Source organism: Anopheles bellator, chromosome X (genome assembly GCF_943735745.2).
Source record: "Anopheles bellator chromosome X, idAnoBellAS_SP24_06.2, whole genome shotgun sequence".
NCBI classification, from domain to species: Eukaryota; Metazoa; Arthropoda; class Insecta; order Diptera; family Culicidae; genus Anopheles; species Anopheles bellator.
In genome coordinates, this window is record NC_071287.1 from 2,249,930 (window position 1) to 2,275,244 (window position 25,315).

Sequence of the window (25,315 nt, forward strand, 5' to 3'; positions counted from 1 at the left end):
ATCATATTTTCGCTGCGTTGTGTTTGTGCTCACGCTGTCCGAACGACTGCGTCCTTTATTTACCCCGTTGCCCCGATAGCCGTGTGCCGACTCAGCCGTGCCGTCCAATCGTAAACGAGGGTCCCGCCGGCTAGAAATTGGACCGTAGAGCCTGTTTACCCTACTGACTGTGGACCAATTCTATTTCTCGTCCAACGTCCCTTATCTACGTTTGCCTTCTCTTGAACTGTCTGCTTTTGCTTCGTACAGTTTGTTGAGTGGCAATTGTTACGTCAATTGCCTTCCGTACTTCCGAAACAGTTGCCCACATCACCCACATTGTTGGTAGCCATTGTTTCTGGTTCCATTCACCGTGGCGCACTCAGCACTCGATCAGCTGTACCCATTGAATTCTATCCTTAGTTTCAAACAGTAGAAACGTGGATAGTTGATGAAGGATTTGTCAATCGCACGATCGCTATTAACGTCGAGGCTATTTGTTTAGGCGACCTTGGCAACGTGACTTAGCTTCGAAGTGTTGCGTGCTGCTCAATGTATTCACATAAAACATTCAATGGACATACATCGGAGAAGTAAGAGAACTTAAAATATTCGAACAGAACATTCAATGGGCGTATTGGAAAACGAACTTCGAAACCAGTTCTGGGGAGGCAGACAGGAACAATGTTGGAGTGGCGCCTGCCCGGAGATGTTGATTGCAAGATCATGTACATCAGATGGCGTTCTTTTATCTGCACTTATCAGCATGGACGGACGGGCAGATCACTGTCGGTCCTAATGTTGCAGGGCCGTCCAGGAGGCGATAGCCAGGTGAAAACGAAACGGTCATCTCTTGTCTCACCTACTTTCAGTTTTGTTGTTCATTTTGGACGGACCAAAACTACTTTCGCAAAGACAAGCGATGCTGCCCTTTGCGACGGGACACGGACCGGTCCTCGGCCTAGATAATAATTGGCCGCCTGTCTCAGTGCGCAGGGCGCAAACAATATTTAAAATAAACGCGCCATAAAACGTGACCACGTGGCAGAGGGTGCGCAATAGGAGAAGAGTAGGCGCCGCGGTACTATCCTTCCCGTCTCCCAGTCATGAGGGCGGGGAGGGGCGGGCTCCCGCGCACCGCGTATTGATGTCAAAGAATTGCGCCGCCAATAATGAGCCGCACCTTTCGACGTGTTGCGTGGTGCGCGCCTTTGGTGGCCGCGATGCATGAGGTGCCGCCGAGTGGCCGTGGCAGTGGCCCCCTTGGCGTGTGCATGTGTATGTGTTTAAATTCATGTTCAGCGTGCTGCGTGGTACGCGTGCGCTTGCGGTCGGAGGGCTTCTCCGCGGGCGGCGGCCACCTTTCGCCGCTTTTCAAATCCCCGAAGGCTACTTCGGTCGGGACTTCGGTTGCGTCGACTAATTTAATATTTATTAGATTTATCCGCCGTGTCAGCTCTTCGGGCCTCGGAATAGTGCTAACTTAATATAGTTGAGTAATAGCAGTAGAGTATTTCACAACCTTCCGGTGTCATTGTCACCCACCTTTCACCCAGGCCCCTTCCCTCACTTTCGGCCACCGTCTCGCTCGCTCCTGGTCCGCGTTCCGTTTCGCTCGTTCAAACGGTGTTTGATGAACTAATGGCGTCATTTGTGCCATTTGCAGCGGCAGGAAAGTTTTGGGCCGTGTGAGCGTGAAACGATGGGCGGCGCCTGAGACGCAGAATCGAAACAATAGTCGTTAAGCGTCTCAACGAGACCCCGGCACGCCAGCCAGCCGTGGTGCCCGGGGTGCGCCGGCAACACTTCCTCGACACTTGGCCCGGAATGGATTGGGCAATCGATGCGATGGGCTTCCTTTTTTTGCTTCGCTTTGACGGGGCCCCTTACTCATGCAGGACCATCGTGGCATCGAAAATCGAAATAGTGACCTTCACATAGCGCTTTCAGACCAAAACGCGGGCTAGTTAGTGCCAGCAGTGCCTGCACTTTCATCACTGCGACACAGGTGATCATACCTGTGTCTTTATGACGATCACATAAAACACATAAAACCAGTCTCACGTTGGTGCTATAATATTCCCACTAGCCTTTAACACTAGATATACCACCATTTTCAAAAGGTTTTTTTTACTTGGTTATTTTGGTTATTAAGCTTTTTCTATTTGATTATGAAAAACAAACGGCTTAATATTTTTCGATGCTTGAACTTTTATTTGCAAGGTTCATTCAAGACTTTTTTTTTGAAAAACAATTTTGGACAAATGTCCCCACGGCTGGCTTAATAGTAACCCATCAGATCGACCTATTTTGAGTACGTTTTCGATTGTCTCTGGCCCTATCTCGGCAATAGCAATTCGAATTTGGGTCTAGAGGCGGTCAATGGTTACTGGTTTGTTCGCGTAACTATTATAACATAAGCACCGAGGTGGAAATGTGCTTCAATGGAATGATATTTTCAAATATCGCACCGTTTGGACCAACCACTTTGGAAATAAGTTTTCCATGTTTTCCAATTTTCTGCAATCAAAATTGGATTTCATACAGAAATGTCTTGAATGAACCTTGCAAATAAAAGTTCACGCTTCGAAAAATATTCAGCCGTTTTTTTTTTAAATAACCAAATGAAAAAGTGTGTGCTTAGTATGACCACGAAATATTCGAAAAAAATCCCTTGCTGGGCTAAGTCTGTTTCGGAAACGCCATTATGCTCTACATGTACGGTTACAGTTAATACATTTCGCAATAAGTAATCATAAACACGGCCCAGCCCCAGTTTCCCTAAGATTACAGGAAAAATAAGCAATCGGCAGCAAGTAGATATGCAGATGCTGAAATCGGTGAAACTGATCGGATTTATTTTTACCTTTGCGGTCTCACACCGCTATATGTAGTTATGTGCCGTGTCTCTTCACACCAAATTATGTGCAATGTGCCATGCCAGTTCACACCATCACGCAGCAGAAACAAAGAGTACGGCTGATGCCAAGTCCATAACCGAACGGAAAGTCTCTGGAAAACCACTAACCGTAAACTCTTCTCCAGCCAACAAAAAAAATGTTATATAAAAATTCCCTTTTTAAACCCTCTTTAACTCGGTCTCGTGACTATAACTGGGAATGCTCGGGATAATACCAGACACCCCTACCTGCGCAACACTCCTTTTGCTCCTTTTGCTAAATGCATGCAAAAGGCGGCGGTGTAACCGCTATGAACCGCCACACTTGGCGCCCACCCCGAAAGCTTCCTTGTTAGGTTTTGGTCAACCATTGGTGTGGAAGTTCCCCACTGTGCTGGGCTGCCACACTAGTGTCCGCGCCCTGGGCGATGGTTGGAAAGCTAGAGGGGGGTGGGGGGGGGCAATCGGGCCGCGTGCTCGACCGGCACGACGACGGCGGAGAGTGTCCATGCGCACGGAACGGATCGGGGGCTAGGTGAAGACCGACCGATATCCGACCGATGCCGTTGCTTGCGTTGCGGTGGTGTCGAACGGGGGACCGTACACCAACACCAGCAGTCGTCGGTTCGCGCCCCGCTGGGGAGAGGGCTCCCCGCCGACCCAGCACCACCCCGCACGTATGTAAACGTTACGCTCTGCGTGGCGTGGCGGAGGCGATTCGATGCGAAGCGCCCAAGTGCGCGCCCAATGCGGGCACTAGAGAGTATCCAGCTCAGGTGGGCGTCCGCTATGCCCAGCACGGAGCAAATGTTGGTAGTAAGCGCGTAGAAGCCACCGGAGTAGCGCGCCCCGTCGTCTAGTGTGTGCTGCACTCGCCAAGTGCCTAGTTTTGTGCCTACGAGGCGTGTGCTTCTCCAGGTCCGGCTGCACTTTTGACAGACAGGCTCGGGTACTGCTGCTGCTGTTGTTGTTGTTGTTGCACACGCTGCAGTACGGCATATTGCCCCCCTCCTCGAGGGAAGCATTCCGGGCTGGGGATACCGGGGGCAATTGATCAATTGCTCGAATGCCGTTGCCACGCTCGGTCCGGGTGTGCGTGTCTGTGTGGTGCGCGGTGAAGAGCTAAAGAAAATGGTGCCTGATAAAAACAGCTGCTCCCGCTTTTGCCAGCTGATAGCCGCCGCCTTGTGACGTACATTCTGGCGCCTTGCTCCGTATGTGTGACGGGCGGTCTTCAAAACAGAGAGAGTGAGAGAGAATGAGCACCTTACCAGGGCGACAGAGTGAGGACGCGGGCACACTCGCGGGCTTCATTATGCCACGTTGTGCTGCTGCTTCTTGGGCGGCTTGCGCCCCAACCGGAACCGTGTATCCTTTCCTATTCTTGTTTTTGTGCACCGTTGGCGTTCTTTCCCTCTCTCGTTCTTTCACTCGCTCTTTCACTCCGCAACGGTGGTGCTGGGCTCCACGCTCCAGTACACCACTCCACCGTGTCGGCTCGGGACCGTTCCGTTGCCACACGAACGAATGCGGAATGAAGCTAAAACAACACTCTTGATAGGAGAGAGAGAGAGAGAGAGAGAGGACGCGTACGTGCCTGGTGACCAGATTAATTGCTCATTTTCAATTGGGATTAAGTCGGTTGCCGACTAGCACCGCCAAACCTCGCCGAGATAAACTAGTACTACCCGGGTACTACTCGAATACACGGTTCCCAAAATTGTTTCGGCAAACCGGCTGGGGCGCTATCATTTTACGGAGTTTGATTGTTTTGTTTACAGTCGATACTGACAGAGCCATCACCATGCGGTGTGGTGATGTCAGATGTCACTGATTGCTTTGTTTAACGAGCAACGAGATAAATACGGCCCGGTCCGATAAAAAAAAAGTGGAGCAACGAGGCCAGGGCACTAATTGTGGAAAGGGTTTGCAAGGTGCACCGGTGCAAGTAGACAACTGACTTCAACAGTGGACGGATGGATGCTGTGCGTGGGAAGCACGGGATATGGAAGGCCACGGCGGAAGAGATAGCAACGGGCCGGCACCTGTGCGAGAGACAGGGATGGGGCATCTGCGTTGACTTAATGGCATCTTAGAGTGGGGAGAGTAGAGGTCGCAGTTCATCTTTCCGATTCCGTCTCCGCACAGAGCTCCAGCATACCTCTCGGTGACACGTACCGAAGTGTGAATGTAGTGCGCGCGCGCGCGCGCACACACGCGTATGTGTGCGTGTCTGTGAAAGGGAGTTGCTTGATGGGGTCACTGTCTTGCTGGACGCTGGACGAGCGCGTTCTGGCGGCCGCCTAGCGTGACAGTGGCTCTATGTGCGAGTCGGACGACAGACCGAAACATCCGCCGCCGTCCGCGACCACCGAGTGGCCAGACCAGTGTTGCGGCCCGCCACCGGAGCTCCCCTGCCTCGGCTCGGAAAATCGATAACCACCAACCACCTGGGGGTACTCCGGGCTCCGGGCAGGCTTGCTGGATTTCCGTGCCGTCCGAAAGGTCCGAGGGTCCTGCAACACCGCATGTGTGGACCAACGTTGCCTTTTTCGGTAGACACCGCTAAATTAGGCTCCCCCCCCTAGGAGAGAGATCCACAGTGAGCGACAATCAACCTGCGGGCTGCCACCGGCCAACTAGACGATTCCGGTTTCCGGGTGTGAAGTGATAACGTAGAACGTGAACAAGTGTCGCCGGGGGGTCATCACCCCCGTCCCGGCCGGCCGGGGACGCTTTCGCAATGAGCAGCACCAACGACTACAACTCGCGGAAGCGGTTCGCCTTCGACATCGACATGGAGGTGGAGGCCGAAACTGCTGCCAAGCTGAAGACAGGTACGTACGCACGCCATCAACCGCCTCCCCAACCCGGGATTTCCCCCCACACCATTCCCCAACGGCTTGGGCCCCAAATCGTCAGGGCTGAACGCACGCAAGTCGCCACTCTGCTGCCACGAGGCTAAAGGTCAATGTGGTCGTTAGCCGTTAGTGGGCCGCCTGCCGGGCGTCCGGCTCCGTTGATCGATCCTTGGATGGTTGTCACTTTAGGAAGAAACAACGTCGGTTCCCGGTGTTCGGCGCTTCGTCTAGCGTCTTCCGACTGGGTCTGTGGGACCTGTTGCTTGGCTAGAAATGCGTAACCCGACAGGGTCGCACGTCGAAGAACTTCGGCAACTCCGCTTGTTTTTTTTTGCAGCTCCATGTTCCATGCCTTGGACGTTTGTCTCGTTCCCGGCCGCAGGGTTATCATGTTTTGGAAAATGATTAATGGCTTCGTTCGGCGTGCGTGCATACGCACAGCCCTCGTAGTTGGAACGCCGAATGCCTGTCAGCCAGCCGAGACCAACAGATAGATAAAGAAACGTCACTACCATGGAACGCCATAAACCACGACACGTCGTCGGTCCGCAGGGAAATTCATCGATCTCTTTTTTTAGCCACCACTAGGACGCCGCCAGCGCTGTCGTCGGGATGACAAAAATTAATTGGAACTCACTGCTGTCACCGAGTATTCGGGCCGAGTTCGCAGCCATCACCGAATGGAATTTAGCCGCATTAGCCGTATAGCGGCGGGGAAGGCTGGCACTCTGGGCGATCCCTAAATAGCAGACCCCGGGCGCGGCTGTCTCCTGTAGGCCCAATGGTGTGGAGAACGTGAACCGCTAGCTTCCCGAGCGAATTCCCCCGTCCCCGGTAATCGATAAAGATTGCCGGGATTACGGTCGTTACGCCTCGAGTGACCTTCGATGGCGAAAACGATGCCAACATCCCCGGGCGACGGACGGTCAAGTTGACATTTCACGTGCCGAATCGAATGGCACCATAGGCACATCTGTATCGATATCGAAGGAGATTGAACGTATCGTTATGATTGAACCAGTCACTTGCTCGCGATTCGGAATCGGTTGAGATCTTAGATTGGTTAAGATTCCAATTGCCGGTGCCGGTCCGGTAATACCGGTGCTCCAGATATATTGCTCACTGTGCTGTTCGAAGCAGCATCTGAACAAACTCGGCGACGACGACGAGGTTTTGCCCACTAAACTGTCGTTTGCCGTCACTGTTACCGAATGGGAGCTCGCCCTCCTGTTGGTCCAGTGTCACCGTGAAAATCGCTCTGCGAACCTTCGAAAACCTTCTGCGTTTGGAATGGGTCCTGCAACGCGTACACCGATCTAGTTCGCAGTTCGCAATGGAAAGCCGTTGGATACTGGCACTGACCTCGATGTACCGTGTGTCGGAAGGTAGCTCGGCGCTACTGAAGATCGTCTGCGATCTAGCGATCTCCCATGAGGTGTCTACGGCGCCTACGGTAGCCGCCCAGAGCCCGGTCGGTCGGGGCCAGACCACTTGCCCACGGTGCACGCTCCAGTGCTACTGAGGATGGAAAGTTGGTTCATTCAGAAAGTCTCCTGGCATGGATCCCGGCTCACGGTTGCCGCGGACAACAATGGCTGCCGAACACAGTTTGGTCAATAGTGTACCGATCGCGCTCTGAGTTCGACGTTGGGTATAGCAGGCAAACAATTGAATGCGTGGGCGGGCAGGGAGCGAAAAGGACTCCACTTTCACCGTTCGTGGATACCGAGAGTTCCTGGGTCTGTGTAGCCTGGGTAGCCAACATCACGTAGGCTCGGGCCATCGAAGCGCCTGCATCAGTCTGGTGCCGCGACTCCTGGAAGCCACTTCCGGAGAGCGCGAATCGGCGTGACCAATTTCGTGACCTCGAACACCCGCATGAGTGTTCGGGTTCACACTGATGTCGCGCGCGTGTGCTTGTGAGGAACGATGAAGATTACGTAAAAACTACGTTTCGGGCAGGCAGAATCAGTGGATTCACTTCGCGTACTGTCTCGTAGTTCTCACAGTACTTAGAGCCGGCGGAGCGAAGGTAAGGTTGGCCCATCCCAGCCTTTGGAATGATTCAACTTCCGCGTGTGTGCTCCCCTCCCTCCGCACCCTAGCGGAGGATCGTCACTCGATTTGTTTGTTTATCGTCCCCAACATTTTTTCGGGACCGCGCGCGTGCTGCCAGTCCGCCGACACCTGGCGACGATAAGTGCAACTATCTTATCACCTCAGAGTGTGCCCAAGAGTGCTGGTCGCGGTCCGTCAGCCTGCCTGTCGGTGGTCCGGAGCAGTAGAGTACGGAGCTGCACGCCGCCTGAAGTGCCGAAGGACACGTCACGGCCACTAGTGTGACCTGCGGGGGCCCCGCTTTGAACCGCGAACGCATCATCCATTTCACACCGCACCCCGGCTCCGGTTGTTGTGTGGGGTGTGAAACTTGGTTGGTGGCCATCGCGATTTCTCGGCGATCGTGTATATCGCGACCGCGACATTTATCACATCTGCCTCTCAGCAACGGCCACAGCTCGGTGTGTATGTGTGTGCGTAGGAGAAGGATATAGATATATCTTTGTATATATGTAATTAGAAAGAGACAGGGACATAGTAAGTGTATGGAAGCGAGCGATGAGGCGAGCCGCGCAGAGACATGACTTCTAAATTTAGGTCTTCGCACCCAAGTTACCCCTCCCGAGTGATGGTCTGGTCGCTATCTTCGCTGATCGTGACCGTGTCTGCGCTCTCTGGTTGAGCTGCGCATCCTCAGCCCACATTGGTCACCGATACCGGCAACGTCGGACCATCAGTGCAGGGCCACCATCCAACTCGTCCGGCTTGGCCTGACGTCTGCGTCTGTGAGAGCGAACTCCCCGGTCGCGCTGTTCCGAGATATCGTACTCTGGCCGCATTCACTGCGCGTTTCCATTCAAAATCGGTTTCCTTATCTAACTAGTGTGCCCAGAAGTGCACCAAAAACACCACGAGAGAGAGCGAGAGAGGGGAGTGAGGTCTGTGGAAGATAACATTTATCGCGCGCGAATTCTCGGGAGTGGTTCTCGCAGGTGTTCCTCAAGTGTCTACGTACAATAGGGGTTCCAAACCACTGCGTCAGTGAGTCAGTGTAGAGTAGAGTAAGCTGAGCGGAACCGCGGCCACCGTGAGGATGAGTGCTCGGGGAGTGCTGCTGAAATGCGACATGAACTCGTCTTTCGATCAGCCGGAAGTCATCATGTCGCCCCGTTCGCCGGCCATCCTGATAAACAATTACTTCTCACCGGAAGGTTAGTAAGCGTCACCACGTCACACCCCGGCCATTCGCTCGCTCTCTTTCGCTCTTTTGTTTGGCTCAGCTCTTCTCGTCTGGTCTTAGGTGTTCTTGGCTCGCGGTCACACGCTCTCGATGCATGCATTGCCTCGCCCGGATGCATGCATTGTTGTCAGGCCACAAAGGTGTCAGTTCAGATCAGACGAAAGAGCGACAGACAGAGGGGGGGAGAGTGAGTGAATGGAGGCGCACGGTATCCAGTGTGCGACTCCGAGGACCTGCCAGACCAGACGCAGCAGCAAATGGTCGGAGGTCGGTGATCGGGAGCACAGGAATTTCACCACCAACTAGAGCTCAGTCAGTTGCTACGCTCGGTGCTCGGTTGTTTACCGGGTTTGTTTACGGCACCGTGTGACGTGCATTAATCTCGGATCGGGATCGGGTCGTTGGCTCGGCATTACGGACTAACGGGCTTTACCGGCTTTACCGGCGTTTGTTGTGTGACGGCTAAAGCCATCATGCCTCATGTGGTTCCTGTATCCCCAAAATCAACGTCTAATCGACGTGCCAGAAAAAGAAGTCCCTCCCGGGTCCCTTACCGTACCGGCCCAACTATCAAGCGAGGTCCCAGTGGCTGGGTCAACGTTTCCAACTAGCCGAGGGAGATAAAAGGGGCCGTTTGTTGTTGTCCACTGTCAGCGCGATCCCTAGCGTGCGGAGGCCTTCCACTATCAACCAGCAATCAACTGGCCGGCTTATCAGGCCCACCGAGCTCAGCATCCCGTGCCGCGTTTCCCGTTCTCCAGTCGGCCGAGCCGGATCAGACGTGCTACAGCCTCGTCGCCTCCTGTGCCATGTTCCGTAAGAAGGAGATCAACTTCAACAAGCAGGACTCGCGGACGGTGCTACAGTTTCTCGAGGACCAAAAAATCATGGAAGCGCTCAAGTTGCAGCAACAGCAACGGAAAACCACCACGTTGCCGACGATCTCGGCGGAGCCAAACGATACTCCGGATACTGGCTCCGAATACACCGATCCACCCGACGGTACCGACGGTCTCTACCGGGGTGGGACTTCACTACTGGACCATTGGAACCTAGCCCCTCCTCGCTGCGTAGTAGTATCGCCCGGTTTCTCATGGTTTTTTTTTTCTTCTGTCTTCCGCAGTTCAGGGCAATGAGTCACCGGCACCCCTCACCGGGCTCGGCATTGGCGTTGCGGGCGTTGTCGGCGGTGGCGGGGTAGCCGGAGCGCTCGGTGGAGCGCTCAGCCTCAGCCAGGAGGACATCGTCGGCGTGCTGCCGAACGAGATCTCCGCCCCGTACGAGGTGCCCCAGTTCCCGATCGAGCAGATCGAAAAGAAGCTCCAGTTGCAGCGCCAGCTGAACGCCAAGTAAGTCGACCGTCGACGCGGTTGCGTATTTCGGTGTTACCGCGCTGCCTTCTTCCGCGTTTGCTCCTGCGAGCAGGGTGGGGTGTGTAATCCAATTTCAGCACCCCGGCAGGCTCTGGACTCCACGCGACCTGGCGGCGGATTGGCCGGCCATCGGCCCGTCAGTCGTGTTCGCGGTGGTAACCCGGTCGGACCCTGGCTGCGGGACTCGCCACGCCACAGCCATGCTGGGCAGCGCACTCGATACGACCCGGTGGCTATCGGAGCGGAATCTGCAGAGGTTAGCCCGGGCCCAAGAAAAACGAGGCGTGAGACCAGGACCCGGGGACTGCCTTCCTTCATCAGCGGGCCCTTCGTGTGCGCCTCCGTGATCAGTCCGATAAGCATCTGGCGCGTCGGGAGCACTCGGGCTCCGTTCGCGCGATGCTATTTGTGTTCCTATAGGGGTGAAGTAGTGATAGGGTGGCACAGCACCACAATCAGCCCGTCTGTTTGCTAGAGAGTTGGAAAATCGATTGCCCGATCAATTAGTCCCTTCCCGGCGCCCGGCGCGTGCTCTCCCTCTATGTGGTCACTGTGAATCGCGTGTGCTGAGCGTCGTCAATCACACCTCACACGACCTCAGCATCTAGCGAGTGACACCGACGAGGAGCCGGACCGGATCTCTGACCGCTGACCCAGTCCACCTGCCGCGAAACTAATTACTGTTTTCTCCTCTCTTACATGTACCGCACACGCACGCACGCACGCAGGGCGATGGAGCAGGACCGGTACTCGACGGCGCCGGAAGTGCACGCGGACGAGCAGCTACCGTTCGACGAGCACGACTTCGTCGCCCACTTCCAGCGCGTGTCGATCTCGGGCGAGGACACCAGCGGCGTGCCGCTCGATGACCTGGAGCGGGCCTCCGCCCTGCTGGTGAAGGCGCTCGAGCTGCGCGAGAAGTACATGCGCAACTCGCACCAGTCCTTCCCGCAGACCACCGCCCGCTTCCTCAAGTCGACGCACGCGTGCGGCATCACGCACCAGGAGCGCAAATCCATCGCCGGTAAGCCACGCGTCTCCCTGCGCCACCCGACCCGACCAACCCCCCTTCTCTTCTGTGACTTCCGACGGTCCGACTTGTCACTCCGAGCGTGGATTATTATTTCTTATTATTTTGATCATGTTTTGCAATATTTTTTCTATTTTTTGTTATTTTTTTTTTCTCTTCTTCGTCTCCGCCCGCCCCCTATACCGTCCCCGAACTCGAGACGTTTTTCGCCGTGGCCGTGGAGCGCACCTACCACACCTTCGCACAAACTCGTCCCGTCACTCCGCCTCCGCCTCCGCGTGTTACCGGTTAGTTCTCGTCAGGACCCGCTGGCCAACCAGCCTCCCACCCCCTCCCCCATCAGTCGGTGTTTCGTTTGCGCGACAAACGCAATCTGTTGACTTGTTCTGTTACCGATCTCAGACTGCCACCCGCCACCACTCTTTCCCCTGTGACCTGTTTTCTTTTTCTAATCTTATTTGTTGTTTTGAGTTGCTATTTTTATTTCGTTCATTCGTTTGTTTATTTTTGTTTTTGTGTTGTTGTTCTCTTTCCCCATTATCACCTTCATCGGTAGCCCTCCAGCAACGTTCGGTTGTGGTGGCATTGTGGCTTTCCGGTTTTGGTTCCGTGACAGGGTGTTTCGTGTCTGTTCACACAACGGGAAGCATGAGCCTTCCAAAGCAACACACACGACCACGTGGCTTACGAACTTAAGCCTTTTAAACAGCCCGATTTCTTCTCTGATATCCCTCGACGTCTATGCTTTAATTGCAAACAGATGCATTTGTTGCTTGCTTGTCGCACAACCTCTACCGCCTGGTCCTTTGCCTCATTTAGTTATGCATTTTTTTTCGAGGACAAGACGGACAGGCTGCGTTCTTGATATACGACTTTTTTTTTTCTTGGAAAGCAGAACGATTTGGTCGGCGTCTGCGTTTTCATGTTTTGGCCGATATTTAGTCCTCGTCCGAAGGTTTTAGTGTAACCAGATGTGTTCCCTGGTTTGGGTCGCACGGTAAGAGCGTATCTGTTGGCATCGCTGGATTGCGAATGAGCGGTTTGCGCAGTCCCGTGGCCTCTGCACGCGTTCCCAAGCACCGAAAGTAGAGTCTTCCCTGCTTCCTAGCCTACTCCTACTGAAAGGATTTTCTTCTCTCTCCATCCCGCTCGCCACGTTTCAAGTAACAACAGTGGTGGTGTCCTGCGCCTGGTACTTTGTCCGTTGGTTGGTTGTGCTCATCGCTACCCTCTTCTCTATTAACCCCTACTATTAATGTCTATTATGACTACAATCATAACTCTGTTTTCTTGTTGCCTTCGTTCCCGTTCCCGACCGCAGACCATCCAGTCAACCCGCCGCAGAGCACACAGTCGCCGTGGGTGGTGGAGTTCCCGCCGGATCTGGACCACACGGTACGGGCGGTGAACGGCGTGTTTGAGGTGTTCCCGTCCGCGGACGCCAGCGTGGAATCGCTGCCGTATCACTACCCGCGGCTCCCGGACTTCGTGCAGGATATGCAGATGATGTGCACGATGATCGCGGACGGGCCGCTGAAGTCGTTCTGTTACCGCCGGCTTAGCTACCTGTACTCGAAGTTCCAGCTGCACGTGCTGCTGAACGAGTTGCGCGAGCTCGCCTCGCAGAAAGCGGTACCGCACCGTGACTTCTACAATATACGCAAAGTCGACACGCACATCCACGCGGCGAGCTGCATGAACCAGAAGCATTTGCTGCGCTTCATCAAGAAGACACTGAAGAACTATGCGGACGAGGTGGTGACGGTGACCAAGGGCACGCCGATGACGCTCGCGCAGGTATTTCAGTCAATGAACCTGACCACCTACGACCTGACGGTCGACATGCTGGACGTGCACGCGGACCGCAACACCTTTCACCGCTTCGACAAGTTCAACGCGAAGTACAATCCGATCGGTGAGTCGCGGCTGCGCGAGGTGTTCCTGAAGACGGACAACTACCTGAACGGGAAGTGTTTCGCCAACATCATCAAGGAGGTGGCGAGCGACTTCGAGGAAAGCAAGTACCAGAACGCGGAGCTGCGGCTCTCGATCTACGGCAAGTCGCCGGACGAGTGGTTCAAGCTGGCGAAGTGGGCCATCGACGGTGACGTCTACTCCGACAACATACGCTGGCTGATCCAGGTGCCGCGGCTATAGTGAGTGCACTCTTTCCCGATCCCGATCGATCGGTTCCACCAGTGGCGACCATTTTTCAACCACTTTTTCTTCCGTTCTTCCACCAGCGATATCTTCAAGACGAACAAACTGATGAGCTCGTTCCAGCAGATCCTGGACAACGTGTTCAAGCCACTCTTCGAAGCGACAAACAACCCGAGCCAACACCCGGAGATTCACACCTTCCTGCAGTACGTGATCGGGTTTGACTCGGTCGACGACGAGTCGAAACCAGAGAACCCGCTGTTCGACGGCGACGTCACGCCGCCCGACCAGTGGACCGACGAGGAAAACCCACCGTACGCCTACTACATCTACTACATGTACGCCAACATGGCGGTGCTGAACAAGTTCCGTGCGGCGCGCGGTCTCAATACGTTCGTGCTCCGGCCGCACTGCGGCGAAGCCGGCCCCGTGCAGCACCTGGTGTGCGGGTACCTGATGGCGGAGAACATCTCGCACGGGCTGCTGCTGCGGAAGGTGCCGGTGCTCCAGTATCTGTACTATCTCGCGCAGATCGGTATCGCCATGTCCCCGCTGTCTAACAACTCGCTGTTTCTCAACTACGACCGCAACCCGTTCCCGGAGTACCTGGCACGCGGTCTCGTCGTTTCGCTCTCGACCGACGACCCGCTGCAGTTCCACTACACGAAAGTAAGGCCTGCCCCACACCCTGACACGCCCTCTGTGCATAATGGCCCCGGTGCTTCATAGTCTGCCTGTCCTTTGTCGTGTTGCAGGAACCCCTGATGGAGGAGTACAGCATTGCGGCCCAGGTGTGGAAGCTGAGCTCGTGCGATATGTGCGAGCTGGCGCGCAACAGCGTGCTAATGTCCGGCTTTTCGCACAAGATGAAGCAGCACTGGCTCGGGCCAAACTATACGCGCGAGGGAGTCGCCGGGAACGATATCACGCGCACGAACGTGCCTGACATACGCGTCGCCTTCCGCTACGAGTCGCTGCTAGACGAGCTCGCTAACATCTTCAAGGTTAACAACGAGCAAAAGATGCAGTACGCATCACAGCAGTAGATGCCCCGCACGGTGCGAGTGCAGCGCAACGGTCGCTATTACCGCTGCTGTGGCTTCCTACTTTCTACCCGTTATCAATCTTCTAGACCTTCCGTTATCGCGTTTCCGTGAACCTGTCGTAGTAACCGTTCCGTTCACTGTTCACGCATCCCTTCACGGAGTGGTCGTTGTTGTTGTTACCCCGCCAAGCCGCCGAACCAGCCGTTCTCAGCTGCGGTTTCGTGCCGAGCGACGGAACCTTTTCGGACAGACGAACGAAAGCCAACCGTGCTTTGCCGGCAGTACCACATGCCGAGCGGACTACCGTCAGACTCGAAGCCTGGCCTAGAGTGTAGTGATCGATGACCCTGCCGATGACGTTCGTGTTTCGGATTCGAGACCGTTGGCGTTCGGGTTTTCCTCAGGGCGACCATTGCACATGGTAGCTTACGCGAATAACGACGACTCTTTTAATTAGTCTCCCTTTTCGGAGAAACACCATTTATCAAACAAAAAAAACAAACACACTACTCACCAACAAATCACGTTGGCAGACGCATTCGTGTTAGAACCTTTATTTCTGCATGTTACAATGTTTCGTACTACATTCGTTTAGTCATCCACTTCGACGCGGCTGTGGGCCATTACTAAATAGCAACGTACATCTAAAATACATGATTATATATTGCGTCGCGGTAAAAAAAAGTAGCGATTTCTTGTGTTTACACGATGGCAGATCGATCCGTCCGTGATGATTGAGCCGCGACAGTGTCCGGCTGCGGTAGGTGCAACTGTCTTTAGTTTGAAAGAAAGAGCATCTGGGCAAGTATTTAAATCGCTAAAAAAAACTATATTGCACTACGCTTCCCAATGGACTGCTTGTAGATTTTGGATACCCTGCTTTTGCACAACTCACAAACCCTCCACAACTGGCAGTGGCACTTGGGGTGGAAGTGCTTTAAAGTAACAAATGCGCAGAAAAACTTAATGAAAGAAGAACAAGAAACGACATGATTAGATAACTTAATTTGAAGTGATAACTCGAATAGCAGTGCCACATATTCACAAATGGACAAGGATAAACAAAACTGCAAACTAAAATACCACGTCCAAAAGTCGACACATCGATGGCACATACTTTGAATAAAATAGCATTTTTCATTTCAATGCAATTTCTTTGCTATTTCAAACATGTGATTTCTTTGAAGAAAAAATCGATTCCGACTTTTGAATAGTACCCGTTTTTAACAAACAAAATGACAACCGAAGTCGTTTGAACTTGCGCAAGAAATGTAAATGGTGAAAGAACGTTGCTGGCTAGAAAGACAGTAGACAATCAATGTTGAATTTTGCAACGCGATAGTCTGCCTTAATCAGTGTGTGTGTGTGTGTGTGTGTGTGTGTGTGTGTGTGTGTGTGAGTGTGTATGTATGTATGTGGCCGCCGGAAGTCTTGAACGATGTGGGAGTGATGTCGAAAGCCGTCCCAGCAACGCATCGATTCCGCTTCCCAGGAGCCGCATCAAAATGGCGAGTTCATGCCGAGTTTGGTGCCAAAGTCTAGCCGAGCTCGCCGAATGTATCGATTGTTGACCCTGTCGGTGCGAAAAGGAAAAGCCGGACATTAGCTTCAGCAACATGTGCCCACTAGCTCGAGGGATGTTCAAAATTGTTTGTAACATTTGAATTCCCGCGGGCTACGTATATCTGATTTTCGATTTCTTTGTAGCATTAGGTTGCTACACATGTGACAGTGAGTTATGGTGAAAAGTTCGGCCATTTTGAGTAATCAGTGCCTTTTTGGACAGCTGTTTTACTATACAGATGTGTTGGCTCATCGTCGATTTTTCTCTACGCTGAAAAAAAGATAGCGTAGAATTTTTCTCAATTAATTGATGAAAAATGAAATTAGGAGCACGGACGTATTCGAAATGTTGATAGTGACTTATGATGAAGTTATTATGATCAAAACAGGTGCTTATCGGGGGATCAAATTTTTGTTCAGAAGGCCGAGAAGGTGTGAACGTCGAAAAACCATGTTTGGTCGAATGTGAACAGTTTTGCTTACAGTTTTCTTCGATTGCAGGGTGGTGTGCATCATGAGTTACCGTTACCGAAGGATAGAGCGGTCAATAAAGAAAATTTCCTGCAAGTTATGCGCAATCCGCCCGAAGCTCTCGCGCCCCTGCTCAAACATCGCGGTTTCCGCGCGAAGTTTTCACCAAAACAACACTCTAATGATGACAAAGCCACCATATTATGCAGATCTGGCATCCTGTAACTTTTTCATGTTCTGGAAACTGAAGGGGACCATGAAAGGACGACGCTACGCTACGATTTAGGTGGTAAAGACGGCATCGAGGATAAGCCAAAACGCGTCCAAGCAAAACGGCTGTTAAAAATTGACTGATTATTCAAAATGACCACACTTTTCACCATAAGTCTTTGACATGTGTAGCAACCTAACGGTACAAAAAAAGAATCGGAAATCGGATATACGTTACTCCCGGAAATTGTAATGTCGGAAAAATGTTTGAACACTCCTCGTACACCGCGTGACTACTTACTTGATTTCTTCCCACTTGAAGAACTCGCTGGCGAAGAACGTGACGACCGCCATGAGCAATATGTAGACAGCGACGGGCCAGACGCGCTCCATCTGCTGCCAGAGGTAGTCGTCGGTGCAGAGCTGCACGACAAGCAGGGCCAGGTGAACCAGTAGCAGCAGAGCGACCACCGACACCCAGCACAGGTTGGTTAGTGGGCTACGCTTGAAGCAGTTGTAGTCGCGATGCACGAACGAGGCCGAAATGGTGACGAAGTGGAGCACGGTGCCGAGCAGGATGAAGCTGCGGGCGATATGAAGGTCGCCGGCGAGTTCCGGTTCCAGAGCCTGCTGCGCTTCGCTACGGATCTTGTGCACCGTCGTGCCGCCGTGGGCCGCGCCTGACCCAGCGCCGCCCGAGGCTTCGCCGGCGAATAGGGCGATCGGGTGCGACAGGAAGGTACAGTAGGCGAGCACGAGGAAAATGACAGCGAGCGCAAACTTGATACCGTAGCACCAGAGCACGAACAGCACGAGGCGCGAGTGCAGCGTTCGCTGCTTCTTGCCCGTGGCCCGCTTCATCAGCGCCGGGTCCGGTTCGACGCGCAGCAGCGTCAGGGCTACGAGTGGCACGGCGACGCACATCAAGTAGAGGGCGTGCAGCGGCACGATCATCGGTGGCAGCGAGAGCAGTGCCGTCACCGTGTTCATGATTGCGAGGGAAACGCCGCAGCACGCCCAGTACTGCACGCAGCTCCACAAGCCAGCCATGAAGCGGCGCGACAATTCAATCACCGCTACAATCGAGATCGGGTCGTCCCGGCAGGTCGCGATCGAGCACGGGATCGCGTTCAGGATGCGGCTCAGGTAGATCGGTGACACGGTCGTGCACGGGTCGGGCAGCGGGCTTCCGAAGCGGGTGCGCTGCGTTGGCGGCACGGCGGTGCGCGTTCGGTTGCTGTATATGTTCGCCTCGCTGTAAGCGGGAAATTCCTGGCACACTTGCGGGTACAGCGGTTCGATCGCGATCGAACAGTCGCCTTGCAGGAAGATCTCCGAGTTTGAGTTGGAGGCGGACGAGCCGAGGCAGACTACGATCTCGCCGTACTGCTGCATGATTTTGAGCATCTCGCGGGTCGCTTCCGCCGAGCAGTCGGTGAACAGGGACACCAGCAACGGTACGTTGTCGACGCTCTCCAGATGCGGCCGAATGTTCTCGATGCCGCGCGGTAGCTTCGCCCGGTTCGACATGTCGAAATTGATCGGGGCGCTCTGCTCAGTGCTCTCGCTCAGGCAGCTCAGCGACCGGCAGTGCCCGTCGGTAGCGCTCGGCTCCCCACCACCCATGGCGGAGTCGGTCGAGGGGCGCCGCAGTGAGATGGTTTCGCGCGAGCCGCGCTCGCTGTTGGTGCGCGAAACGCGCCTGCCTGCCCCTCGCGCCATGCCACCGAACGCGCCCCCCACGGCGCCCGCCAAACTGCTGGAATCCGGATTGGAGATGGCACCGGGAGCCGAAGAGCTCAGCACCCGTGACGTTTCGAGCGTCGCGTGCCCGTTGGTGGCGTAGGTCGCCATCGGCGGTAACAGCAGCTGCATCTTGGGATCGTGGCCACCGGCACCATTACTCCCATAGCCCTGTTTGGCCGGCGACGATGCCCGCGTGTCACCGTCGCTCAGCAGCGAGATGTGACAGTTCCAGCCGCTCTCGAGGCCCATCTTTTCGGAGAACACGCGCGACCGCAACTCGTTCTCTTTGCTAAAGTGGACGAACCGGATGCAGGCACGCTCGAGCCGCTCGATTAGCTGCACGATGTCCGTCTGCGCCTGGTACTGCATGGTCACCATGCCTATGAACACCTGATGGCACTGCATCCGATAGCAGCCTTCTACGTCGGAGATGTCGTCGTCGCGCGCATCGGTAAACAGCAGCGTATCGGTCGAAATGGAGTGATGCGCCAACGGGGCGCCGGAGAACATCGCCGGCCCATCTGCGACGGGGCCGTTGCACACATTGACAGCGGGTGCCCCACAGGCACCGTTAGCTACGCCGCAACTACCGCCCCGGTCTGCCAGGGTCTCGCCCAGCTCGGTGCGTCGTTCGCGCTGATACAGGTCGCGCCGGTTTTTAGTCTCCGGCGGTAGCTCGAGATAAGCCACGTTACCGTGCGGCCCGCCCGACAACGCTCCACTGATGCCGTGACGCAGGGGCCGGTACGCAAACGCGGTACAGTACGCGGTGAGTGCCGAACGCTGATAGAAATCCTGCGCCCGCTTACGCTCCTTCTCCGTCAGTGGCTGCAAATCGTGACCATCCCAGTAGTCGTCGCAGCAGTCGAGGACGATGTCCGCCGTGCCCTGCGTCAGCAGCTGCAGCGAACCATTGTTGATCTCGCGCATCACCACCGATAGAGAGTGCGGGAACGGCACCTTCACCTTCGTCGTCAGCTGGAGCGAGCGGGCGAATCGAATGTCTCGACGCACGACGTCGGGTTGCTGGAATGGATACGCGCTACAGTACATGGTTCCATTGGATTGAAAACACGCTGGGCATGGGCAAGAAAGCAATTTTATCGACAATTGTACACAACGTTACTTGACGATCGACTAACTTGCAGTAATTGGTTAGTACTTATAGCTAGTCCTATTGTCACTTACCAGATGCCGGTAGCTAGAAATCTGCCCTTCAAGCTGGAAAATATCACGAGCCTGCGGGGAGAAACCGATTTGTTTTGCCAGCTCACACAGGCATCGACTGAACGAAGGCGAGAAAGAGGACATGTTGGCGCAGTATACGAAGGAAACGTTAACCGGACAATGAACAAGCAGAATTGTATTAGAAAAGCCTATCACGGTCATCATTCCGCGTGCCACGGAATGGCTTGCAAACAAGCAGCTGATCACACACCAAGCTCATCTGCCGTTGCACGGGATACGGGAGAGGAACACCTCGTGCCACGCAAGCAAACAACCAAGTTGGCTGATGTTATTTGATGAACCGAAACCAAACGCAAATCAAACGCAAAATCGCACACCACAAGTATGGGCTCAATGTGCCAAGTGCAAGTACCAAAATGCTAGCGCAACCGAAAGACTTCACTAAAGCAGCAAGTAGCAGCAGTAACGAAAATGAAATGAAGCATAACGGACATAAGGTAATAGGAGCGACCCAGATGAAACCCAGGTTCTGGCACTCTTGGATTCCGGGTTAGCTTTGTGCCGGGATGGGTTTGTTCGTTTCCGGGCCTGTTTTGTCACCACCGGTTCCGGATGATAGGCCGGATAGTCCGGTAGCCGAGGCCGGGTGTTTTCGACCGTAAAAGTCGGTAATCGGCTGCGGTCTGATTCGGTGATTAGCCAGGTCCAGTGAACCGAGGAATTGATGGCAACAACACGATACGAGCAGATTAGAGACACCTTGTGAGTGAACACGTTATGAAAGTGCTTCATGGGAGTGGTGGATGCATGCATGCGTTCAAATGCGATTGTGCACAACACGACAAGAGTACCGTAGTATGCATTTCATCCGAGAGGGCCAGGACGAACGAGTAACAAAGCGATTTTTTTTCCAATTGTTGATTTATTCTAAGGCTATCCGGCGAACCGCAAAACAAATTGACATAACAGCAAAAAAAAAGAACAAAATCCAATTTGGATGGAGGAAGCAAAACCGTGGTGCTAGTGCAGATGTGTGAAATGATGATAAAAGTGAATGAACAAAAAAACACCAAAACTAGACTTTGGTATGTCTAGTACATACCCATGCATAAAGCAATTCAAACTCGACTCAACAATCGCATACCGATTGGTGACCGGGACCAGGTCCTTATCGAGCATCGCGACCGCCGTCACGTGGCCACAGAACTTGGCGTAGTGTGCTTGCGTCAGCGGGCAGCACGTGTTCACAAGGATGGCAATCCCTAACAAAAGCAAACCGTAGAGAAAGAGGCAGAGAGAACGAGAGTTGTGTCAAAATGTGCTAGAAGGGTGAAATCTTATGCCGATCTTACCAAGTGGTTTCAGTGAGGTTAAGTGGTTCTTGAAGTCGTGATCATCGAATTCGAGCCGGAACGGACTGTGCTGGTCGTGCGTTAGATCGAGTACCTCGGCGAGTGCACCGGCTGGTTCCTTTTGTGAGCTCTAGGATCGTACAACACCGTGGGGAATAGGCAAATTGGAAGACAGAAAAGATAGACGAGAAAACAATGTTAGAAGTCGGATCTTAGATCCACGAGGAAGAATGTTTCCTCAAAGAAACGTTTCAAATGAAGATAGGGAGCCTAAATTCGCAGCATTGATAACAAAACGCTCTAGACATTATTCTAGACATCGAGTACTATACTCTAGCAACGACATCATACAGTCAGTGAAGCTCTTTGGGTCCACTCCTACGCGTACCATAAGTGCTGTACAGTTGTGAGTCCCTTTCGTGGATCACCACTGTTGGCGATTGGAAAACACGCCCGAACCTAGATTACTAAAAACAACAATCACACTTTGAGCAACGAGAATAAAGTCTAAAACAGATAGAAGTGCAACGATGAACAAACAACGATTTCCACTCACGACCAAGGGCAAGGCCGCTTTGGAGATCTTCGTGACTCTTCCCTAGTGAAAACATGAACGGTGAAGCAATAATTACTTAATAGACAACGAAAAGGGAGCTATGTTCGCGTGCAATTAACAACGTACAAAAGAAAACCGGTGCAAACATGAAGTAAAACTAGCGAACCAAATGAGGAATGTATAAAGAGAAAGAGAAAGAGAGAGAGGAAGAGAAAGAGAGAGAGAGAGAGAGAGAGAGAGAGAGAGAGAGAGAGAGAGAGAGAGAGAGAGAGAGAGAGAGAGAGAGAGAGAGAGACAGAGAGAGAAAGAGAAAGAGAGACAAAATAGTAAAAACAAACTGTTAAGAAAATCAATAACAGAGAGCAGTACAGTGGCTAATCACCAGCTCGAGTATGTGGGAAAGTGGGTGGTAGTGTTCCTGGCAGCACTGGAAAAACGATATCGAAAGAATTGGTATGAAAATACTAGCGCGTTTTGATTTCAGGTGAAAGTAGGCAATTTGGTTGGTGTACCCTGCTGGAGGTAGCACAATAGTACAACCGCGGAGAGAAGATGGCAGGGTTCAGCGACAGTTTTGTCGAATGGAGCATGCATCGAATGAGGCAAGAGATGAATAGTGAAGGCAGTTGAAGCAAGAGTACCGGTGCGTCAAGAAGTTGCGCGACAAATGAGCAGGATGATGAATAAGAAAGTGACTAGTCATTGACTGAATAAGGCTGGGGGTTGAGTTTGCCGATTGGATGTGGATTGATTGAAGTCGCCTGTTTGATGGCCGCCTGCCTGTGAGTACCTGTGAGTTGAGACTGCTCTGATCGGACGGATCGCTATTCTGATCACTGTCCTTGACGTTGCGGAGAAAGAAAACCTTCTCCGCCGTCGGGTTCGGCCACGACAGAATTCCCTTTTTGTCGACACAGCAAAGCGCCTGCAGATGGAGAGAAAGAGGGAATGAGAGACAGTAAGACTTTAAAGAACTTCAGCACCAGTAGCGGTGGCAGCGCGAAGGCATTTAGAGCTTGTACCGTAATTGTTCCCAACACCTGCACCACGTTGGCACTGCGACCGAGGAGCTGCGAGCGACCCTGGTACAGCTGCCACCAGTAGTAGAGGACGGCGCGGCGCGGCAGCTGTACGTGGTCGAGGTCGCCGGTCGGTGTGTCCAGATCCTCCTGGAAGGACTTTTGCGCCTGGGCCCGCATTACCGCCTGCGGGATCGCGAGCAGCGTCTCAAGCCTCGCCACACCCCACAGGTTGATTGACACCCACAGTAGTGGAAAGGCTAGCGGCAAAATCGGTAGAACGGCGGCAGTCGGATTGAGCAGGAGCACATTCATCCAGTCGGTGGCCAGCTTGCCACAGAAGTAGAGTCCGACGCAGCGCAGCACGCCACAGACGACAGTTACCAGCAGGATGACGCAGAAGCCCCACTGTTGCATGCAGCGCGTAATCAGTAGCTCGCGCTGTTGATTGATGATCGTCTTTGGCCGGTTCAGGAAGCAGTCGAGCGAGGTACGCAGCGTGTCTAGGTAGGGGGTGACTTCGATCACGCAGTTCAGGTCGGGCAGCGGCGAACGGGCGATTGGCTTTGTAGGAGGCTCGGTAGGTTGCTGTAGACCGTACGTTTCACCGCACCGAAAACGGCGAGCCGCGGGCCCCAGCTCGGTGCAGCTGCCAGGCGCGACTTGCCCCGGACGCATCACGATGTGGTCGCCACGGACCAGCAGCGCCCACGGTAGGTTGACGATGCGCCCGTCACGGTACGTCCACTGGAGGGTCACACACGGGGACAGGGGACTGCAGAGGTGCGGATAGTTGTTGGGCGTCCAGTCGGCACACAGCTCGACGCCGAGCTGCAGTTCGGCTAGAACCGTGCGCACCTTCCGGTAGATCTCCGTCTTACGAAGATTGTTCTCCCGAACGACGGTGACCACGGTCAGCAACAGCAGAGCCCCCAGCAGACCTGCCGACCACCAGTGGCCGGTGGCAGTTAGCGACAGTACGCATAGCACGGTGGCCACCGCTGGGAACCAGCCGAGCGGACTGGTCGAGGTGCCGACGAAAGTCGAGCCGAACTTCTCCCAGCAGGACAGGCGCACGTAGCGCTCCTCGTAGGCCGCGAGCACCGTCTCGATGTCATCGTGAAGTCGCTGCAGTGCGATTGGCGTGCTGAGCCCACGATACTCCTGCTCCTCGTTGATGTCGCTCTCGACCGCGCTGCCAGCAGGCCATGCGCCCCGCGTCCTATCGTCCGTCGCGCAGCACCGGTCCACCTCTTTCACCATAGAACTCACACTCTGCCAGCGTTCTCCACCAGAATCTGCGGACTTGCTCGGCGATTGATCGGCGCGTTAGATTATATCTCTATTCAATGTACGTACGCTTCCAATCGGCTTGATTCTACATCTCGACATAGCAACACTTTAACGACGACGACGAGAGCGAACTCGGATTCACACCGTTTTCGATGCAACCATTCGTTTCGGGACACCTTCTATTCTAGTTTGTTATGACAGCTAAAGAAACTTCCAGCCTTCTCATGTGCCGTGTTTACCTTTCTGCGTTTTTCTTTCGGGGGAGGGCTACATGAAGCGTAACGTAATGTTTCTGACATTACAGACTAATGCCACACTGCTGCGCTTCTGTCAACACGTTTACGGGTCGGCCGAGGCGTAAACCCGAGCGTAAATGCTTTAGCAACAAAATCGAAAAAAACAGAAAATCATATTCCAAAATCCATTAATTTCTCTACTACTTCTATTTCTCGGATTAAAAACACGAACGTAAACATTTGACGTTTGACATTTTGATTTAATGTTTTAAAGATGCCACACGAAGCGAAAACGGTTTGACATTTGCACGCTCCGATTTGCGCTTCGTGTGGCACCCCAGTATGAACACACTCGGTTACGTTAGCTACAAACGCAGTAGCGTATGGCAGCGTAGACGAATACGCTCGCACACTCGCGCACAATTTCTACCCCTCCATTAGTGTGCGTGTGCAGCTAGCCCGGTTGGCAGTTTGACGTTTAATTTTTGTATGTAGCGATTAAATTCCGTTGCTTGCTAGTCAGGATCTCATACTGCGGGGCCAAACGAAGCGCAACGTAACGTTTTTGGCATTTCAGATTAATGCCAAACTGCTGCGCTTCAGTCAAAACGTTTATGTGTTAGCCGACCGTAAATCCGACTTCAAAACCCATTAGCAAACGCTTTATGTACACCTAGAGGATAAATATTTGCTGGAATAGCAACAAAATCGCAAAAAAAACAGAAACAAAATGTTCGGAAGTATATTTATTTCTCTTCTATTTCTGTTTTCTCGGAACAAAACACGAATGTAAACACGTTTGACGTTTCGATTTCATATTTTTGCTGCTACACGAAACCTAAACGAAATGACGTTTTTGCGGACCAATTTGCGTTTGGTGTGGCCCCGAACATACCCAGCCAATCGAACCGCGAACGTTTTTTCGAGTGTGGAGCACGACGAAACTTCAACTGTCGCCGGAACCCGGCTTTTGTTTCCGCCGGTGGTGACGATCGGACGCCCGTCGAGTGCACTTTTCGAGTCGAGATGTGGGTG

The 25,315-nt window shown here is 53.4% G+C and overlaps 2 protein-coding genes across 8 annotated transcripts; one reads left to right on the top strand and one right to left on the bottom strand.

Annotated features, from left to right (window-relative positions):
* The first annotated feature begins 3,714 nt into the window (after positions 1 to 3,714).
* On the top strand, positions 3,715 to 15,323 carry LOC131213981 (AMP deaminase 2). 7 transcript variants are annotated; one of them, XM_058208266.1, is made up of 7 exons: positions 3,715 to 3,827; positions 5,467 to 5,715; positions 10,161 to 10,386; positions 11,139 to 11,434; positions 12,762 to 13,596; positions 13,684 to 14,269; positions 14,356 to 15,323. In XM_058208266.1, exons 2-7 carry the CDS (start codon positions 5,622 to 5,624, stop codon positions 14,644 to 14,646), a joined length of 2,328 nt encoding a protein of 775 aa, XP_058064249.1. In that variant the 5' UTR covers positions 3,715 to 3,827; positions 5,467 to 5,621; the 3' UTR covers positions 14,647 to 15,323. The 7 variants fall into 7 exon arrangements, with proteins under 7 accessions (XP_058064249.1, XP_058064250.1, XP_058064244.1 ...); XM_058208267.1 differs by lacking the exons at positions 3,715 to 3,827; positions 5,467 to 5,715 and adding an exon at positions 8,907 to 9,008; XM_058208261.1 differs by lacking the exons at positions 3,715 to 3,827; positions 5,467 to 5,715 and adding an exon at positions 9,823 to 10,060.
* Positions 15,179 to 24,014, bottom strand: LOC131213263 (transmembrane protein 94). Its single transcript, XM_058207273.1, has 8 exons — positions 22,755 to 24,014; positions 22,523 to 22,657; positions 22,115 to 22,159; positions 21,177 to 21,306; positions 20,927 to 21,086; positions 19,825 to 19,921; positions 17,192 to 19,662; positions 15,179 to 16,219 (listed from the first exon to the last, which is right to left on the bottom strand). The coding sequence occupies exons 1-8, from the start codon at positions 24,012 to 24,014 to the stop codon at positions 16,147 to 16,149; spliced, it is 4,371 nt and encodes a 1,456-aa protein (XP_058063256.1). The 3' UTR covers positions 15,179 to 16,146.
* Between the last annotated feature and the right edge of the window lie 1,301 nt (positions 24,015 to 25,315).

Excerpts from the sequence above, each read along its gene's own strand:
- LOC131213981 (XM_058208261.1), top strand. The coding sequence starts at position 9,847 with ATGTTCCGTAAGAAGGAGATCAACTTCAACAAGCAGGACTCGCGGACG. Across the intron at positions 10,061-10,160 it reads TACCGACGGTCTCTACCGGG|TTCAGGGCAATGAGTCACCG; the intron begins GTGGGACTTCAC and ends TGTCTTCCGCAG. Across the intron at positions 13,597-13,683 it reads ATCCAGGTGCCGCGGCTATA|CGATATCTTCAAGACGAACA; the intron begins GTGAGTGCACTC and ends TTCTTCCACCAG.
- LOC131213263 (XM_058207273.1), bottom strand. The coding sequence starts at position 24,014 with ATGGTGAAAGAGGTGGACCGGTGCTGCGCGACGGACGATAGGACGCGG. Across the intron at positions 22,658-22,754 it reads AGGTGTTGGGAACAATTACG|GCGCTTTGCTGTGTCGACAA; the intron begins GTACAAGCTCTA and ends CTCCATCTGCAG. Across the intron at positions 22,160-22,522 it reads AGAGCAGTCTCAACTCACAG|TGCTGCCAGGAACACTACCA; the intron begins GTACTCACAGGC and ends TCGTTTTTCCAG.